This window comes from Gadus chalcogrammus, chromosome 11 (assembly GCF_026213295.1).
Source record: "Gadus chalcogrammus isolate NIFS_2021 chromosome 11, NIFS_Gcha_1.0, whole genome shotgun sequence".
In the NCBI taxonomy this organism is placed as follows: Eukaryota; Metazoa; Chordata; class Actinopteri; order Gadiformes; family Gadidae; genus Gadus; species Gadus chalcogrammus.
In genome coordinates this window covers 6,015,703-6,036,595 of record NC_079422.1, presented here as the reverse complement: position 1 = coordinate 6,036,595, position 20,893 = coordinate 6,015,703, and the positions used below count along the sequence as shown (strand labels likewise).

General features: G+C 43.7%; 2 protein-coding genes across 2 annotated transcripts; one reads left to right on the top strand and one right to left on the bottom strand.

The window, feature by feature from the left end:
- Positions 1-171: 171 nt before the first annotated feature.
- On the top strand, positions 172-10,060 carry rbfox1l (RNA binding fox-1 homolog 1, like). The gene is made up of 12 exons (XM_056602464.1): positions 172-519; positions 3,393-3,623; positions 6,116-6,295; positions 6,461-6,514; positions 6,627-6,719; positions 6,825-6,894; positions 6,999-7,058; positions 7,161-7,296; positions 7,402-7,441; positions 7,557-7,624; positions 7,843-7,924; positions 8,057-10,060. Exons 1-12 carry the CDS (start codon positions 433-435, stop codon positions 8,099-8,101), a joined length of 1,146 nt encoding a protein of 381 aa, XP_056458439.1. The 5' UTR covers positions 172-432; the 3' UTR covers positions 8,102-10,060.
- On the bottom strand, positions 8,930-19,537 carry leng8 (leukocyte receptor cluster (LRC) member 8). Its single transcript, XM_056602457.1, has 15 exons — positions 19,045-19,537; positions 18,556-18,688; positions 18,180-18,323; positions 17,961-18,041; positions 17,144-17,648; positions 16,822-16,978; positions 16,290-16,460; positions 15,913-16,188; positions 15,476-15,634; positions 15,097-15,394; positions 14,847-14,948; positions 14,659-14,727; positions 14,454-14,583; positions 14,113-14,320; positions 8,930-14,014 (listed from the first exon to the last, which is right to left on the bottom strand). The coding sequence occupies exons 1-15, from the start codon at positions 19,083-19,085 to the stop codon at positions 13,852-13,854; spliced, it is 2,637 nt and encodes an 878-aa protein (XP_056458432.1). The 5' UTR covers positions 19,086-19,537; the 3' UTR covers positions 8,930-13,851.
- Positions 19,538-20,893: the final 1,356 nt, after the last annotated feature.

Here is a 20,893-nt window from a genome sequence, read left to right as displayed (position 1 = left end):
TTTGGAAATATAATGTAATTTCGTATTTGTGTATGAATAAAAATGCCTTAACTTACGTGATGGAGTGTGGTAATGTGTCAAACCCAGATAGAAGGACAGAGGGACTATTTATATGTTTCTGAAATGGGACCCTGACCATGTGTTTCTGTCTATCAGGCTGGCCAACTGACAGACCCTCAGAAGTTCTCTTGGTTTCCCTTCTGCTCTTCAATACTCGTTCTCTGCGGGGCAGGATCAGTTCACCTTCAGCTTCTCTTCTCGCTCTATTTTGGATTACTTTCCTATTTATTTATTTATTGTTTTGTTTTACTTTATTATTTTTTGTGTGGTTGGACTCCTGCATTACACTGCTTTGTTTCCATCTTCATTTCCCTCTTCCAATCCAATCTCCCCCCGCCACCGTTCTCAGTCACCGCGGCGGTGTGTAGGGCTATGCTTTCCTCACCTACTGTGATTCTATCGCCTTATGGACTGCCTGTCTACCAACAGTCAGCCTCGTGCTACCCCGGCCTAGTGCAGGTAACGTCTCCCTCTGCATTTGCACATGCATCATGTTTAAATATCCTCTTATTGGTTTCGTTTATTTTTTGATGCATTTGAATACCCAGGGTTTATTGGTCAACATTACCTGTTTGGGTGTGTTTTAAGACATCCCTGGCTCACAGCACATGCTGCGTTGTAATTTCCTTCATTCATTCAAGTGACTATTGTGATTAACCCACTCTGAGTAACCACATGAAGGTGTGAAACTTGAGGAGTAAATGTTTGCAAAGAGTCAACATTGGAATGGCGGTAATGAAGTCTTACACAGGCCAGAGTTAGGCTAATAACAAGCCCAAAGAGCTGTTGGCAGCTGCTCATAAGTTAGAGGAAACACATAACAAAGTGTATTTCACTGTAGGATATATTAGATGGATAAATTAAGATCCACGTCACTTGCATTATTATTATCAGTATTGTTTTGTGTGTTTTGACAGTGTGTAAGATGCATATGTGTTTTGTCTTGTGTGTTTATGTTTATATGTGTGTGTGTGTGTGTGTGTGTGTGTGTGTGTGTGTGTGTGTGTGTGTGTGTGTGTGTGTGTGTGTGTGTGTGTGTGTGTGTGTGTGTGTGTGTGTGCGTGCTTGTGTTTGCATATTCATGTGCGTAAGACATGCCACATCCCTGCCACATCTACATGTGTCTGGACTCCTTTAACCATGTATATCTGTGTCACACAGCCTGTATTTTTAGCCCTTCTCACCAGGCAAGATAATCTTAGGGAGGGTATTTTATCACCAATCTTGTTGACTCTAGCGGAGGGCACTTATCACAGAGGTGGCCTTCAAGAGACTAGTTAGGTTATACCAACAGATATGATACTTTTTTAAGTTTTGTTGCTTTAGAATCGAAACGTATAGATATTACATTGTCCATTCAACTGGTAGTTATTTGGTAGTATGTTATGTCGTAGTTGGTATAGTTGGTTTATTTCAAGCCGGCTACCCCTTCACATCTGTGTTGTGTGTAAGTAAATCCTCTGACAGCTGTCCCAGCATGCACCTGGCACAGAGTCGTTGACCTCTGACTAGAAGCTGACAGCTGTAGTGGAGGAGGAGAAGCAGAGAGGCAAAGGAGGAGCAGAAAGGAACAAATGGAGAGGCACATTTACAAAATAAAAAAAATATAGTACCAGTAATAGAGGGGACACGCATTGAAAGCATTTTCTGTTCTGTGTTTAAAAGTCTGTTTCATTAGATATGGCTGATCATCCTCCCATAATCATTCACTTAATTTTGAGCCAATGGTTTAAACACGTCAAGTATCAGAGAAGCCAGATGTTGCATCAACTTAATGCACACACCCTCTGTGTTGATGAGTTCGGATTCATGTCCTAGGCACACTATGTGCTGCTAAAGATACCACCAAGGCCGTCAAGGGGCTATATTCAGACTCTGTGGAATTTATGAGAGTGTTAATCCAGAGATGGCCACTGAGACAGACTAAGACATTCCCCTGGTCAACCATTCCTCTAGATATAGGAAGCTATCTGCTGAAAACATACATTTGAAGGGGGAATGTGTTTGAAGAAAATATCCTTCATATTTCAGTTGATGCTGAAGCTAATTACAACCATTGTCAAAAGTATAGCATCTTTCTCAAATGTACATTAAATTACCACTCTGATATACAGACCCTTTTAAAATTCAAGTTATGAGGAACGATTTCTTCCACCTTCCATTTTACCCATTACATCTAAGGCAACAGTTTGTTATAAGTTATAGTTATAAGAAGGAGCAAATGTTGATGTTGCAGTTTAAGACTCAAACCAGTTCAAGACATCTATGTTTTTTTAATAACTGTGAATGTACATCATAGTCTGATGTATGACCAACTTAAGACAAGGAAAACATGTCTCATGTCAGCAGCTATGTTGTTGTAATACCACAGACAGCCAGCTACAGCACTGTCAATATTAGATCAACATCAATATACGGACCAATCAGCCATCAATACGGTCACATTCATATCTAGGTTCTTTTTGTGATTTTGACAGATTGAATATATAACAACACACAAATACATATCTTAAAGAGAAGGTTAAACTACAATGTCATCTGTGATAAACGACACGTGTGTGCGTGTGTGTGTATACTGTAAAGATCGGGGGCTAGGGGAACAAGGTGATTGACAGACACAAGTGACCACAGCTGGCATGATCTTAATGTCTCTATCCGCGAAATGATTGGTCAATGAGTGGCTCGCAAGGGTAAGTGGGCGGGTATCTGGCATCAAAACACTTAGCAGCTGTTGGAACACGCAACTGAAAACACATCATGCAGTGAAAGGGCAAGACATTTAGTTAGCTATCACCTCTGTAATTATTTAAACACAACTACGGTTTCCTTCAATGTTGTGTTTCTTGATGGCGGTTTAGTTGTTCCCCAGTATTTATCAGTTAATTTCATTGTATGTGATTCCACATCATACTACTATTCTGCTTCAAAATCGTTCAATTTTTTTTTTTTTACTAGAGACATAGAGTCATTTCCAAAAAAAAGAAACACTACTCTTTTACTTAATTTGACTTTCATAATTAGGAGATGTATTGCTCTATTGAATATATAAACCAAATGAATTTGTTTTCCTGCATTTGCTGGACCCATATTGGCTAAATCTACAGATTTGTTCTACTGAAGTCTAAGTGAAGCCCATGAATGAAATATGCTACTCTTTGCACAACGGGCTACTGTTTGTTTGTTGGTCCATTCATAACTGTCTTTACGATGTTTCTCACCTGCTCTTTGGAAGGAACCACAACTAACCATCTGTCTCTCTCTCTCTCTCTCTCTCTCTCTCTCTCTCTCTCTCTCTCTCTCTCTCTCTCTCTCTCTCTCTCTCTATTCCACAGGGGTCCGGCCAGGAGGGTGGCCCAGGCAACGCCGACCCCTCCCTCTCCCAGATCTATGCCCCGCCTCCCTCATACCCACCTCCAGGCCAGGGCCCGCCTAATGTGGCAGGCAGACTCCCGCCTCTAGACTTTAGCCCCGCCCACGCTGGTGGCGAGTACCAGGAGCACGCCCAGCTCAGAGTGTATCAGGGCCCGCAGCACGAGGGCGCAGACCTGGGACCAAGCAATGTGGTACGACCAACATGTTGCAACGTGTTCTCCCATTAACAAAGCTTTGAGACGATTCAAAGGAACTCAAATGATAGGAGATGTGTATTGAAGGATGAGCCTGGCCGTGGCTGGCCAGGTAGGATGTCTGTCCGTCTATATTTAGGGCCTCATCTTCCCCTCATTCCAATGTAAGGGATCCTGCTGACACTGCATAGGATAGGGCAGCTGCACTGGGATTTGTTATTCGAAAAAAATGACCCATTTTCCCCCCTTGGTGATACCTGAAAAAATGAGTGTTTAGGTCAACATTTTGGAAAGTGGAAATTGAGTCATTTGCATTTATTGCGTCCTACAAATCCAAATTACTGCATACTTTAGGAGTCCTTCAAAAACAACACCTTTGATTCTCCACTATAAACCCACTGAATAGCGTGCATTAGGAGTGTATTAGGAGTGCTATTGAATAGAGATGATTATCTTCACCAGTTTGACAGTTTTCTGATGCACTATTCATGATGCTTGCTCGGACGAGGCTGGTGAGCAGTCTGTCCCGGTTGAACCACCTCTCTCTTCTTCTCTCATAACTGGTGTTTTGTGGCACCGTTTATACGTTCTATTACTAGAGCCCCTGACATACAAGGTCCGTCCTGAATTTGGACGGGAAAGTTGAGACGTCGCCATGATGGGGGGTCAAAAGGGGGAGGCTGACCAGATGACGCCCCCCTGTCCCTCAGAAATATCACCCAGGTCCAGAATGCAGTTCTGCATCGTGACTTGACACCACCCAACCCCCAACACAACCTTCTCTCTCTGTCCACCCCATCACCCACCCCCCCCCCCCATCCCAGCCCTCCTCCAGAGCTTGTTTATGTGTGTGTTGTATGTGAGGGTGCGTGGTTCATGCTTTCTACTCTCATGAGCCATGGCTCGGACTGTAGCCACAGTGAATATGGTTGGCTCAAGCTTCCCTGTGTGTGAGGATGTGTCTTTCTGTCAGCCCTCATGTTCCCCCCCTTTCCCCTACCAATTATTAATGATGCCCCTTGAACCCTGACCTTTAACCCTTGGCAGCACATGTAGCACCGTGATTACTGCAGAACGTTAATTCCTCCCTCTCCCTCTGAGGCCTTCCTTCTCTCACCCCTTCCTTTACACAGCTTTTGCACAATCTCCCTGTCTTGTTGATTTTTCCTCCTCTTTAATCTGTTTTGTTCCCGGCTGCACTGAGGACCTTTTGCACTTTGACCACGAGTCTATCTGCCTTTTCTACTAGTACGCTAATACTGCCATTTCTCCTCTGCACACGGGATTGTCATTTTAATTTATTATTTTCATTTAAAAAACTATTCACCATCTTTTTGCATTTTCTGTACTTTCTGTACCTTTCTTCTGTACCTAACAGATGACTAAAACGTATCTCATTCTTTGCCTTTTCAAATTTCCATTACTTTGCCACATTTTTGCAGCATTTGTGGAGGCAGGTTTCCCATTGACACATACGCAAACCAAAAATACACACACACGCATACAAATACGCACACAAAACCACACACACACACACACACACACACACACACACACACACACACACACACACACACACACACACACACACACACACACACACACACACACACACACACACACACACACACACACAACAGCAGCAGCAGCATCGTGGTGCATTGTGAGATGGTGGATGTTTCGATTGGCACACTCCTTTATTTCTGAACTGTTTTGCATGGAGGCTTTTAATTACTGTTAATTAGTGATCTCTAGAATATACATCCATCAAACCTTTGTAAAACATGCCAACCCAAGTAGAGTTCACACTAAATTGTCTAAATTGTACAATAAGCACAGGACACACAGGTAGCAATGATATTTGAGGTAACAGTTTCAGTATTCGGATATGTGGGGTAACCCTACCCTATATTTGAATATATAGGGTAGGGTAACACTACCCTGTAGATGTATTTTTCCTCGCTAACAGGCATGTGTTAATAGATGCCTGACTATAACAGAGATCACGCCTCCTCATATCTGCCTGGGATGGCTCACTGGGTGCTGGATGCGTGTTCAACTATGGTCTTGATCACTTGGCTCTTAGGAGATGATGAATGAGTTTGTCTTATGCAATGATTTGCTCACAACACTGTATAAACTGTAACACACTGTACACAAAAACTAGTGGCGTTTCCTAATCTGATAGTGGACAGGTGATTTGTTGCCTGAACCAAGCTTATCAATAGCATAAGATTCTATCATTTTTGGAACCTTTTTTTAACTCTTTCTCAATCCTTCCATCTATTCCTCACTCCTCTTGTACCTTTCCTTCTCTCTCTCAATCTCTCTGTCTCTCCCTCTCACACACACACACACACACACACACACACACACACACACACACACACACACACACACACACACACACACACACACACACACACACACACACACACACACACACACACACACACACACACACACACACACACTGTTCACTTCACTAGGAGGATGCCCTGGTCCCCGTGACCTCTGACTCCCAGTCCCTGAGCGTGGCCCTGTCCTCAGGGGGCGGGGCGGGGAGCGGCAGTGATGACGAAGGCTCCAGTAAGGCCCAGCCCAAACGCCTCCATGTCTCCAACATCCCCTTCCGCTTCCGAGACCCCGACCTGAGACAGATGTTCGGGGTGAGTCAAACATTCCTCCAGACAACAAGACTCCCACAGGCTGAGGTTATTGTATACTTTCCATCTTGGATTGATTGATAGCCAAACACACTCTAAAACTGCAACCGCACTGTTTGTGTATTCACCAATTCAATCATTTAGAGTATGAATTATTTTTTCATTTAGCAATTTGGCAAGATTCTGGATGTCGAAATCATCTTCAATGAAAGGGGGTCCAAGGTGAGTTATAACACATATATAAGGGCCCCTTGAGTTATATTATAGAATACCTCTATATATCGTATGGTTACAAAATGCCCTTCTCAAACCTGAAGTCATTTGTCATTGGCAGGGCTTCGGCTTCGTCACATTTGAGAGTGCAATGGAGGCTGACCGGGCCCGGGAGAAACTGAATGGGACGATAGTGGAAGGAAGGAAGATTGAGGTAAAGACAGAACATACGGCTGCCCTTTCGCTGATCGATATACCTGTGTATCTCTATTTCCTTTTCGCCCTCATCACACTACATTTGGTCCCTGTGTTTCCACAGGTCAACAACGCCACTGCCAGAGTGGTCACTAAGAAGCCCCAGACCCCCGTGGTTAATGAGGAGGTTTCAGGTAAAGGCACCTTTTGTTAACTTTACATGATCCTGGATGGCTTATCAGCTTGAGGTTCTGGTTGCTAGATCAAACTTCACATCACGTTTTATTTTCTTCTGTAGCTGCTGGATGGAAGATCAACCAAGTGATGGGGGCCATGTACGCCCCTGAGCTCTACACTGGTGAGAGAGGGTCCTTGGATCAGTTTAAAATATACAGTAATGATACAATTACTGTATGTAGTATGTACACCTTACTCCTGCTTTCTGTCCCTGTTGGTTTAGTTGCCAGTTTCCCCTACCCTGTAGCAGCCCCTGCTTTAGCCTATCGGGGTTCACCTTTGCGGGGGCGTGGCAGGGCCGTCTACAATACGATTCGCTCTGCTGCGGCGACGCCCACTGCCGTCCCTGGCTACCCTGGGTGAGACTACTTCCTAGCTACTTTTTCCACTATTTCAACATTCATGTTTACTGGCAGATAACACCATCAATACTTTTTAGATAAATATGTGTTTTCTTTTATTAGAGTTGTATACCAGGAGGGATTGTATGGACCAGAAGTCTACGTAAGTGAACACACCTTTCCTATACTCATTGATATGAAATTGGGGGTTCAAATCGATCAATGTCACTTTGTCTTGTTCTGTTGGCTGAAGGTTTATGTTTGGTCTCTCCTATTAGGGGGGCTATCCAGCAGCTTACAGAATGGCCCAATCAGCAGCTGCTGCCACAGCAACCTACAGTGATGGGTGAGGACATACACCAGTCATACTGGACCTGGTCAATACATACACAATACCAAACAATCCATGTATCTAGAACATAAACATTGATTAGATGTAACCAGTTCCATTCCTAACTATGAATGATAGTGTGAAAACGATACAGTGATACAGTGTAGTAAAGGTAAGCCCTATATTGAGGTGACTGGGGGTTGGCAACATGTCAACGTACTTTGGTTCCCCAGATATGGACGGGTCTATACCACAGCTCCGGACCCGTATCACCACGCAGTCGGCCCCACCACAACGTATGGAGTTGGAACCATGGTGGGTACCATCTACATGCATTAACATTTAATTAATAAACATTTTGTCCCGTGTCCGCGTTAATCAATGAAAAGCTACAGCGTTTACCACTGTTTAAACACAGCCTGCACCTCTTCTCTGCTCACGTTTCAGGCCAGTTTGTACAGAGGAGGGTACAATCGCTTCACTCCCTACTAATGGAGCAAGAGGGTTCTCTTCAGTCACTCTGGGATTGGCTGATCCATGGACGCTGCAGGACAGGTTATGAGATCATACTTGAAGACATCGAGGAGGCATCCTCTCGCTCTATGTCCCTCACAATCGCTCCCTGAGACTCAACAGACTGTGCTTGTAAATACTGTAGCCTTTTCGCTGTTATATGAAGTGAAGAAATGGCAGCAAAACGAAGGATAATACTATTTAATGGATACACTGTTGATATTTTTTATTTAAGATTTGACTGACTTTGTTTTAAGAGTTTTGGCTGTTCTGTTTGGCCTTCCATGTGGAGGGTGGGATAGATAGGTGCCTTGCACTACATTTGGGTTGTTGACTGATAAGAGACTGATAGAGATGATACAGGGAGCTAAATTATACAAGAAGCTTTTATAGGGTGGGGGGCTGGGTCCATAGACTTTACATTGGTCAAATTTGATATGACTTGTTTAGATGTGTACGTGTAAAAAGACACGTGTGTTGTGTGTGTGTGTGAGAAAACAGAGGATATCCGGCCCCATTACCATTGTATTAGTAGACTGATAGACCGCTATGACATTGGGATTTAAAAAAAAATGAAAGTGTGGCCTTTAGAAATGTGAAAAAGCATATAATATAGATGCATTTGACTGTTGTATAATTTCTTCTTCTACTTTCTTCTTTCCAACAATCTACCTCTTCTCCTTCACGGTTTCACATGTCAGCATTTTCTGTAAAAAAAATGTCTATCTAAAAATAACTTGGTAATAATAATCGATAATTAGTCTAGGCTTCTTTTCATTTCACATATCAAAACAGTTTCTCTCCCCATGAATATATTTTGTCTACCAAATTAGATTGTTTTGCCTGAGTGAAATCCTTAGACCGATGTGCTTTCTTCAAACTTATTGTGTAATATTTTGGGAATGTGCTTGTTGGATGAAAACTAATTTAACAATAACTGAGACCATTATTCAATAGAACATGTGCCAGAACGTTTCAGATATAAGGCTTAACCACCTCATTCTTCTTGTGATTAGTGACTGGTCTGTGGTCTTTAAATAAAGCCATCTTTGTGTTCATTTCCTCTGTCCTTCATCTTTTGCTCATTTTCTTTTCTTTACTTAGGCCTATCTAATCTTCTCGACTTTTTACTGTGTCTGCTCCTCAGAAGACAAGCAGTCTTTACTCTTTGTGGCTGAAAAATCCTAATACTTAACATGCTTACCATTAACACATTCTACTTTCAGTGCTCAGACGTCCAATTTATTAGTTAGTTAATTGATTTTCATCCCTTAGAATTGTAGTTGTAGTATACCTGAAAGTTTTCTTAGTCTTTCTTCAGGCTATTTGCATGGTGTGTAGGTCTATATTATGCTCTGGCCAGTTTTCTTTCCTTTCCACACTTCGTTGTTTTCTGACCGTCTGCTTTTTTTTAACCTCCGACATTTGCTTTTTAATGTTTCTTTCCTTCCTCGATACTATAAACATGTCAATGAATTACTTAAAAGTATAATTGCTGACTTGTCAGTAAGTATTCAATAGTCATTTTACAATAAAACAATTGGAAGTAGTCATCTTTTCTACTTTGAAGATTGTGACTATTCTCCTTGAACCGATATCTGCATATGGGTGGAAAATATATTGAATGAACGTTAATCACGTGTGAGCAGGACCATGGCACACAGTCAAAAAGAACGACCTGAACAACGATTTAGCCTTTCTAATATGCATCTGCATTAATAGTTGTACGTGCAGATTAAAAATGTCTCCCGGACCAAAGAGTACTCGAGTCTAGTGGATATTCGGAGTGTTAACAATGGCGGGAGCACCAAGTAGTTTTGGCCTATATATATCAGCTTGCTACACCGGAAGCCACACATTGACCTTTGGTCGCCACCCAAGAGTTCAGCCCGTAGGTTCCCACATTAAAGACAGTCACGACTGACGCCATACATATTTGATTGATTTTATTAGACTTCTCGAAAATCAAGAATATGTACACATATACAAAACGGCAGTATAATATATATCTGTGGAGGATTGAAATTGACGTAAAGGAGGGGGTAGGGGGACATTGCAATAATCCTTGAGCTTGGATATTAGTTAGCCACAGCGTTAACGGATTGCAGACACAATACAATACTTACTACTGAGTGGCAAGTTGCACTCAAAGAATGGCACTAACATACTCAACACAAAAAAACTGGAGTGTGTGGTTAGAGAGAGAGAACACTTGGTTAGCAAATTGATGAAAGGAGAGGATGAGGGGGGGGGGGGGGGACATGCAAGTAAAATTTGAGTAGAGAGTGGACAAGGTGCAAAAGACAAGGTTTTAAATAGTCAGAAGCTGATGGAGAGAGATGAATTGTGCACGTACGAAGGAGGGGGAAAACAAGGGAATCACAACCAACCAAAAACATGAATTGATAACGGGAGGACACACAAATTGAATTAAGAGGCGGGTCACTGATGAATTTTGGCGCATCAGTTTAACACACCTGTGTAAGAGACATACAGTGTTGAACCTGGAGTCTTAGGCTTACAACAAGCCAGTGAAAAGGAGCAAACAAACTGCTGTAAACCAACATACATCTTAGGTTTTCTAGTTGAGCAATAAACATTGTTTTCTGTATGTCCAGATCGATTTTGCGGTTCTACTCTATTCTAAAGTGAAAGTTAAGCTAATTCCTATCTATCTAAATACAAAACCGAAACTGAAATGAACTACAATCTTAACTGAAAAAAAAATTGAATGTAATATTGACATTTACGGTCTTTTCACAAATCATAAATGCATCTGGACAAACAGAGCACTACAAGAATGTTGTAATTGTTGTTCAAAAACAAAAGAAATGTGAGCAAGTAAACTGATGCGGGTTAATGGACGTTTCTTTGAAATTCACAAACGCAACCATGTTGTGCATCAGAGACATTTCAGCATGTGGGCCTCCCATGTATATTTGAACAGGCCGTTTGGCTTGAACTTGAGTCGATCAAACCAAGAGTTGGATTGCTCACAATTCTCTCTCTCTCCGGTTGCTTGCTTCAGGAGGCCGAGGTCGGTGTTGCCCCCACACACATGACTCCGTTAGCTCCTGCAATGCAGTACTAAAAACACACAAGTCAGAAGGCTTGCAGCATGTTAGACAAAACAGTGAATAGCAACAGGAGGGTGGGGAAAATCTAACAACCATATTCAACAAATGTGTAGGAAAACAAACATTCCTTTTGATGGTAAATGTAATGATTTGGGATTAAATACCCATTTCTAATCAACTAATTTTAACCTCCAACATATTGTTTAACTTTGCAATTTCCCCACTACAAAATCACCAAAACAGTTCATATTTCAAAAATATTAACCATTATGGGAACCCGAGGATGTTTAACAAACCAAATATTTGTCATAACTCGCACAACAAAAAAATAAACTCAAAATCAACCAAATCTCAAATTCTATACACACACTGATAGATAAACAAGCCATAATATAGACCGAAACCATTATCTGACAAAGATTTGGTTTAGAAAACTGCCCCCTTGGTCAACCACTACTACTAGATGTAATAGTAGTTGTAGAATTACTAACATTACTAATAGATATGTCACTATGTTTTATGGATTTAATAGGAAAAACAATGTCCAACGAGAGCCGCCAATGTATCCTAATTGCATTGACGATAATGCTTGTCAATGTCATTAACAAAGCAATGCCACCTATAAAAAGGGAATCAATATCCTGAATTCAGCTGTACATATTTACATAAACTGTTGAAAAAGAATTGAGCCAAAACAAAAGGTCACACCATAGTGGGAACATAGCTAGACCAACTGAAGCAAAACTGAAATATACATATTCACAAAAAGAAAATCTGCAAGTTTATACTCCACTGGATGCCTACACCAGCCATTTACTTGCTCAAATGCACACTCAAAGTGATTTCTCAGATGAGCAGTGTAATACTGTTTTTTTATCTGTGTTGTGGGGAAACATTGTGCATGCCTTCTGCGTTATTTTTAATGAGATTAGTGCCAACAAATACAGGAACAGGCAATATATTCGGGATAGAAATACTTAGTATTCATGCCAGAACAAATCCCTTTGTGATTTAAGGAATGGACATGTCCTGGCGTTAAGAACTTATGGCTCCTAGCTGGAAGGTTTTTGTTTTCATGATGTTTCCCTCTACTTGCTACCACTCTCTCCACAGAACCCCATTTATTGCAAGTTGATTTTTGTCTTTGATTCATTTTTTTATTACCCTATCAAGTAGGTCAAATTATATAGCAGCATATATCATCTTCTCTAAACCTTTACCACTTATGGAAGATGTTTAAAAAAGAATAATTTGTTGAATACATTTAACTAAACATCTAGAACCTAGGCTAGGGAACCAACTGTCATCTGTCTTCAACTGTAACCTCCCTGTTGCCCTTCCCAAAACTGCCACTTGCCATCTCTTACCAGCCACTCATGCCAACTGCCTGCTTTAACCGGATCAAGGTGTAGCATACAAACCATCACGTCCATCCTGGGAGCGTTGCCACGGCTGACGTTGAATTGGAGGTAGAGGCTCCTCTGCGGCCAATCCACTGTTGATACGATGGGCAGTGACATTGCCATTTACTTTGTGTACTGTCCATGGCAAAGGTGACAGGCTTACTCCGGATTCTCTAGTGCTGACTGCACGGCTCCACCTCACCATGGTGGCGCAGATGGATTCCCTCCGCCTGCAGGCGATGGCATACTGGGGCAATGAGTTGGATTTCCTCGTTACCGGGAAGGGGAGGTAGCCCCGGCTGGCAGTGGCCACACAGATTATTAAAGTCATTGGCTATCTGGGGATATATCATGGCAGCGTGCCATTCACAGGGGCATGGATGTACTAATGGTGGCCAATCCTATGGGAGCTTCAGGACTGTGGTTAGCCAGGTAAGACCATGTTGACTTCTACTTATTAAATCAGGAACGGGACCTAGAACTACTCCATTTCATTAGTCCATTTCATTCAGGCGGGTGTGGTTGGTTGATAGGATTGACAGCCAATCGCATTGACAGCCAATCGCAGATACTTCAGGATAATTGAAGGGCAGGGGTGAGGGGACAGGACATACAAACCAGCTCCTCTTCTTAAGCGTTGCTGGGATCTCCACGATACTTCGGCTTACAGTCTTTAAAACACAACACGTTGTCTTCAATCCCCCGGGCGTTGCCCCAAGGGCTGAGAGCTTGATGGGGGACTTGGAAGAAGACATTTTGCTTTTTGAGAAGACACCACTTGAATCTTCAGGACTTGGGAGCTGTTGACTTGAGGAAGGAAACACACAACAGAACACTGTTAGCTTTACATCCGAGGGTGCTAATGGGGTGAGGCCCTGGGGGGGGGGGGGGGGGGCTTCACTGACTGCTAGGCATTGTGGGGCTTGATCACTAAACTGGTGTCTGGAACTTGGATCTAGTTTGAATTGTTAAGTAATAGGATGTTTTTGTAAATGTTGGTGGCTGTTAAATGTATGTCCTGTGTTTGAAGTGTCAGTGGCTCAGCTTGTCTCAGTAGTAAGGTTTTAGTCTGCGAGCAGGACCCCTCCACAACGACCATGCAGCTGCTCTGCCTGGCTTCAGCCGCTACGTGTCATCCACTAGCTGAGGTGATCAGAGTGCAGTGCATACGGCCATATGGTTCCCTGTCCATCCCTATGCACCTCATTTTAGAGCTCTTCCCCTAACCTCGCTTAACCCCTCCCCTCTCTCAAGAAGCTGCCACAGCTGCTGAGCTGGCTTTGCAGTCTATTTTGCTGGGGTCAGAAGGGTAGTAGGTGACCCCTAACCCGGCAAGATAAGCCAAACAGGTGTCTAAACAAGTGAACCCCAGAGCGGATTGCACATTCTGGACCGGCAGGTCGGGTCTAAAGCTGTGGACAGAGAGAGAAACAGAGAGGGACAGTTAGCATTTAAAACCGCAACACATGTCATGAGTCAGCCATCAACCTACATCGGGAAATTAACTCACGTTTTGAGCATGGCCCGTAATGCAATCTTTCTCTCTCTGTCAAGAAACTTATCAATGAGGTAAGAAGCCATGCGTGGGGCACACAGGTAGAGCTTAAAGAAGCGGTTATAGTTGCCCAGGGCCCAGGCAGCCCGGAGGGAGAGAGCATGAGATACACAGCTATCCTCCCGCAGGGCCGGGGTCAGGTAAACCAGCTCAGTGGTCAGATCTACAACATCAACCAGGCAGACACAAAAATGATTAACACAGGTGGATCGTGTATCCAAGAACTGTCCCAATATAATAATTGTACAATGTTCAATACGTTCAGATAATACACAGATTACCAAATGTGGACTCACCCCCAGAGTTTTTGGTGAAAATGTAATAAAGCAATCGGTAGGCTGTAAACTCCCCAAGGTTTTCCGAAGGATTGTCCTTGTAGAGGGCTTTAAGCTGCGTCTGGCACTGGTTGAACTCCTCATGGTCGCCCTGTAAGACATCCCAGTCAATCCCCCTGTCGCTCATCGTACCAATCACCCATACATCAAATATTATCTGACAAACCTTTTCCAGAGCAATGCGAGCGTGACACTCGTACACCTCCACAGTGAACTCTGTACGGACTCCTTGGACCTGCAGGGTTCAACCACAACCCCAGTGAATGTTGGTCTTGACTACTGTGCAGTATCGCTCAAGAGAAACCACCACTGAAGTGCAAGAATGTTAATTAGAGGAGCCAAGCCCACACCAACCGTGAGGTCCTGTCGTATGGACTTCATCTGTTCACATGCATAGGTGTAATCATGGTGCGTCTTCCAGTGAAGCTTCACCGCCTGGATGGATTTTCTCAGTACCTGGTGAGGAAAGATCCAGAAAGAGAGGAAACGGACAAAAAATTTAGTTTTTCGAAATTAAGAAAAGATAGATTTTTCTTTTGAGCATATCAAGCTTATAGAAACATTGATATTGCTCAAAAAATAATAATGAAGCCTAATCACTCACATGCACAGGGCGCACAGTGGCGGGGTCTGGGGCACAGGTGAGTCTCAAGTAGATCTTAGTGATGTCCTGGCAGGTTCCTACAATAGGACAGTCCTCCCAACTGAGGCCCTCCTGGGTGCCGTTGGGCAGGTCCAGGGAGTTGATGGAGAGAACCAGGGGCTCTGAGCGCAACTGCTTGTGAAAGCGTTGTGCTCTGCTCTGCTTCTTGGCCTCCCTCATAGGGTCATGAAAGTCCAGGCCGGCGTTGCCCCCTTTCCTCTTCTTTCCACCGACACCAGCGTTGCCGTCATCAGCGTTTCTGCAAAGGCCCAGGAGAGGTTAGCGTTTGCTATACTCGCACTCGACATGCTTGAGCAAGGGGGATCTTCACATAAATTACCTCCTTCCTCTATTGGCCTTTCCTCTCCCACGTCCTCTCTCTCCGCCTCCACGGCCACGCTCTCTGTCACCGCCACGACCCCGGCCTCCTTTTTGCCGCCGAGACAGCTGAGGTCGGAGGTCACTGGAAATGCTGCTGTCAGACTGGGAGCCGGAATCACTAGGGAAATAAAGAAAGCATATTAGGAAAACGCATTTCCTTACTTATTATTTTTATTTATCACATGCCATTCATAAATTAGTGACAGAGTGCTGTGCTTTATACACACACACACACGGCTCACAACATTTCATTCGTGCAGTCAGCCTGGTCAGTTTCAACCAGCAGCGCCAGACCCGTCCGCTCTTCAACAACAACGACATCAGCAGCAGCAGCTGTACTAGGCTACGCTGGCTGAAGGGTGAACCACATGAGCAGAGAGCCTAAACAGGCTTTACCTGCGTCTGTGTCTCTGGCTGCGGTCCCGGTGTCGGCTGTGGGACGGTGACGGTGAGCGAGACGAAGAGCGGGACGAGCTCGATGATGGGCTCCGCTGGGAGAAAACGTTGCGGTAGTGCCCAAGCCTGTGTCCTCCTCCTCCACCACCACCACCACCACCACCACCACCTCCTCGACCCCGAGCAACTGTCGGAGTGCTTCCACCGCGGCTTATAGCGCTGTCCAAAGTCCTCTGTGATGGTACGGCTTCCCAGCGAGACTGCTTGGCTTTCAGTCTGAGGGGAAGATCAAATGTATACTATAAAAACACATTGAAACTAGCCTTTTGTATTGCAGAGTCACTTTGATTGGCCACTATTTATTGACATTCACTTACTCAGGCAAGGCCTCACGGTTCCAGTCAATGGTATACGCGGACCCATCCTTCAACCGGTCCTGCAGCACTTCTTTGAGCACCTTCTCAGTGCGATCCTTGTCGTCTTCAGTCTCACAGGCAGTGAAACAGCGCTGCACATATTCCTTCATAGCCTGAGGCCAGTCCTGGGGCCTAAGAGTAAAGCTCAGTCAGGACCCAACGATCAATCAAGAGTAATAGAGCAGTAATTCATCCAGTTGTTCTGCAGCGCCACTGCTGGCAACACTGCAACCGGTCGTGAATCCAGTCTCAAACAAAACACACATTTTTAAGATTAAATTCAAAATGGTTATTCTTCTAAAATTGTATTGCTATGCCCCTGTCTGCTGCCATTTAATTTGGAATTCATGCCACCAGAGATTTGCAGGATCCACCTCTCTGCCGGAACGCCCCAGCAGCGCAGAGCACAACACCACCGTTTACACGCACAGGTCCCTGACTCGCACCTCAGAAACTGATGGAAAAGTGGTACAGGAAACAGCTGGGGTCTTACCTCATTGGAGCTGCTCCAGAAGCAGTGTTGGCACCAGCCGGGGAGCCGGGGGAAAGGTTTAACCCAGACGGCTGCTCAACCGGGGGGAGGTTTGGACCGGTCATGACATAAGGCCTCTTGGGAATATTGAATTTCACAGCACCTGCTGCCGGAGACTCTATAGAGCACACAAAACACAGGTGAATGAAGTTGGAAACTATGAAATGTCCACCCTCTAAGCATTCTGTGTTCTGAGGAAACAGACCTGGTGTGGAATATATGTGGAATATACACCACAAACAGAGTCACATACAACACAACCAGTGTAACATGTGTAACTCACGCTTCATGCGGTGCCAGAGTTGTTGTCCAACCGGTTTCTGATTGTTTTTATTTTTGTTGACATCTCCTCCTCTTCCAAGGCCTTGTCCATACTGGCCCTGTTGTTGTTGTTGTTGTTGATGCTGCTGATGTTGCTGATGTGGCTGCGGCTGCTGCTGTTGTTGATGCTGATTCTGGGGGTGATTCTGGGGATTATTCTGAGTAGCTTGGTAGGGGTTCTGGGCATGGAAGCCCTGGCCATAGTTGGATCTTCCCTGGTTGTGATTGTACGCACGCATATGGTTGGGGTCAACCGATTGGTAAGGCATTGAGTTGGGGCCGTTGTAGGCGCTTTGTGCTGGGGCAGGAGGGTACTGGGAGTTGGGAAGGGGCGGTATGGATGGAGGTAGAGGTGGTTTTTCCAAGTTGGTTGGACTAGGGGGAGGCTGTGGTATTGCAGGGGCTGGGGGCTGGGCCTGAGGGGGGTAGTTGGATGACTGATCATCAAGTCCAGGCACAGGTGGAGGCTGTGGAGAAAAACAGGAAGTTTCATATTATTCACTATAAGTCATTTGATTTCCTAAAAGGATATTTCAAATTGTGGCAAGCCGGCTCCGGACAAGCGCCAAAGGTGGCCGTGTGGGAGCAGGGGCGGACGAGTGGGGTGATCTATCTGCTGTCTGGCCAGCCCTACATTGGTTAGGATTAACTCCTTGGACACAGTTTAGGATTTTCCGGTGGTATTGTGTACCACCGGAGGGTACTTTTTTGTTTTTTCTTTCCCTTGGCAGAGCCACACACGGAGCCGGGTCACCACATAATATAAACCCCTTGTGTACCTGTCCATTAGGAGCAGAGGGTGCTGGGTAACCTGGACCTGGAGGAGCACCGTACTGGTTTGGTGTATAGGTAGAGCCATACTGGAAATTCAAAAAAACACCCCATTAGTGAACATAGGGCAAAACAAAAAATACTTTTGTTTCTTTAGGAAACAAAATATTTGAATCTTGAGAAGAAATTTCAAGAACAAAATAATCCCCAGAAAGGTCTATACTTACTGGACTCATTGGGTAGTAATAGTTATAGGGATATGTGTATCCTGCTGGATACTGCTGTTGCTGATTTTGCTGGTACCATGGAAAGTACTGCTGCTGTTGTTGTATGGCGGATGAGTCCGGCGCTGATGGCTGAAACTGACCGGCCTGGAATGCACACAAAATGCAGCCATTACCAATTTGTGAAAGTCATAACTTACAATAGAGACAATAGCTTTGAAAGAAAATACTAGTATGCAAACGTATAACACGAGAGAACTTAACACCATATCAATTAACCGGAAACATTCAAATACCATTGTCCAATGATTTAAAGATGTCCTGCATGATGAGCCAACACAAAATCAACACGTCAGGGCATTAACTCATCACACTTTACCTCCGCTGGCGTTCGGTTGGCTGGTGGCGCTTTGTTGGAGCCCTGGCTCTTGGTGATGGAGGCAAGAGCCTGTCTTGCCTTCTCCCACTCTGGGTTCTCATGAGCCTGGCCATCCGGGGAAGCTCCATACGACCTGCCCAACACAACATAACGTCACATCTGCATCAGTCTGGCATGTTTAACAGAATGACCTGACATAAACACCATTACCCTGATCCATTACAATATATATATTCCTTAGGGTTTACGTTAGGTTTTTGGTTTCCTGATAAGAAAAATAGCCATAGTCCATATTTCGCCATGATGGCTGCTTAGCGTTTAGCTGAAACAAATAGCCGTTAGCTAGCCATTAGCTGGTCATTTGCGTCGCATACGAGGCGACAGACGACTTTAAAAAAAAAAAATGAAAATAAATGTGCCCTTTGATATTCATTAATTGACTGACATTAGTGTCAGTGTATTTAGCTATAATTTATACATGTTACACACCAGTTAGTCGCGGGAGTTGCTTGCGTCGCCTTGGCCGCCATTTCGCCTACCCTTGCTAACTGGCTAGCAGGAAGCGATGCTAGCGTTAGCTCTAGAGTTTAGCCACCGTAGGACCGAAAGGTAAACAAGATGAAGGCGACCGGACAGCTCTCTCGCAGTCGACAGAGAGAGAACCGACCTATTTGTAAAAAACAGGTACGTGTATCCTGATAGATGGTAATAAATGTACGCTCGGTTAAAATATAAATATCTACAACGCAATGGGATTATTATCCATTTCAGGAGTACCACTTCGTCCGATCAACTGCCTGGGACACACAAAATGGCGGTTGAGGAAAAAACTTAATAGAGTGACGTTTCCGTTCGTTACTCGTGTGCCTCGGCCAGTGTTGCCGGATTGGGCCAGATTTCCCAACCAATTTGGCCCAATCTGGCAACATTGTCCACAGCGGACGCTTTGGGAGACGGATGTAAACACACAATGACCATATTTGTAACAATTTGTAATACAGATACAGAAACGGATGACCATGTTGATCCCTTACGAAATTATTTGTAACAGCTGATCAGATCAAGCTAAAAATATCAAAGGATATGTTTTATACTCTAATATAATATAATCAACACAACAAAATATTCAAATTAATGAATTCAGATTAAATATGCATCTAACCAACAACAGAATATAATAAAACATGCTCGAATATAACATTTCAATAGCCTAGGAATGTAGGCCTATCTGAGCTAAATAAAGTAAAAGTGAGTCCAAAGTAAGGTGAAGTAAATAAAACGGGCTCCTAGCAGCCGTATAGGTTGTGGATTTAAATAGAGTATAATTGCTGATGCTCTCCTAATAAGAGCTAATAATCATTCATACGTAATGCCTGATTGGTAGTCAGTCGTGTGTGTGTGTGTGTGTGTGTGTGTGTGTGTGTGTGTGTGTGTGTGTGTGTGTGTGTGTGTGTGTGTGTGTGTGTGTGTGTGTGTGTGTGTGTGGTTTAATACTGTTGCACCATAAATGTCATGCTAAATAGAGCCACAACGACATTTCATTATGAATATGTTATTTATATACCTTTTCAATAGATATTTCTGTAGATTCCCGATCACTGAATGTTATGTTGATATGGGCATATTACGCCACAGTAGGCTAATTACCAAGATATCAAGTTGCAATGATCCAGGGTTTTGTTCCCATCCCTGTTGAACTCATTTATACCCATCTTTGTACAGATGGAATAGGCTAATAACCCAGTATAACCTAATTCAGCCTGGAATCTATATTATACTTTATGTTGAGCATATCCTATACCCTTTTTCATTTTCAGAATTGAGGCTATATTTATTCATAGTTTATTTCATGTTAAGCATCTTTATTTATTTAATGCTTAATTTTTCTTATTTTAAGGTGTTCAATATCGGGCTTACTATTGGAGATGGAGCCCTATAGGCCTACTAGTCTTGGACACTATATGATGTGTAAACGTGTATGCATACATCCTCAACGTAGCTACAACCTTTTATAAAAAACTCTCAATGATCAAATATCCCCATGCTGAGTTTTAGAGGCATCATCACAGAAATATGTTCTGTTTGAATGACAATATCCCTTAAACAATGAGTCACTTCCCTCAACCATTGTACAAATCCCTAGGGCCGAAGAGTGGTTCGGCGTTTGGAGTTATTTATCTGGGAGGAAGTTGAACAAAGAGGCAGCAGGAGTGAACTACAATCCCTATAAGCTACATACACATTAAGAAGTCCCGGTTCTATTCTGCTGACGCTAAAAGCCCCAAAGCAGAGAAAATACCCAATGCTGTTATTTGCAGCGTGTAACATTAGGAGTTTT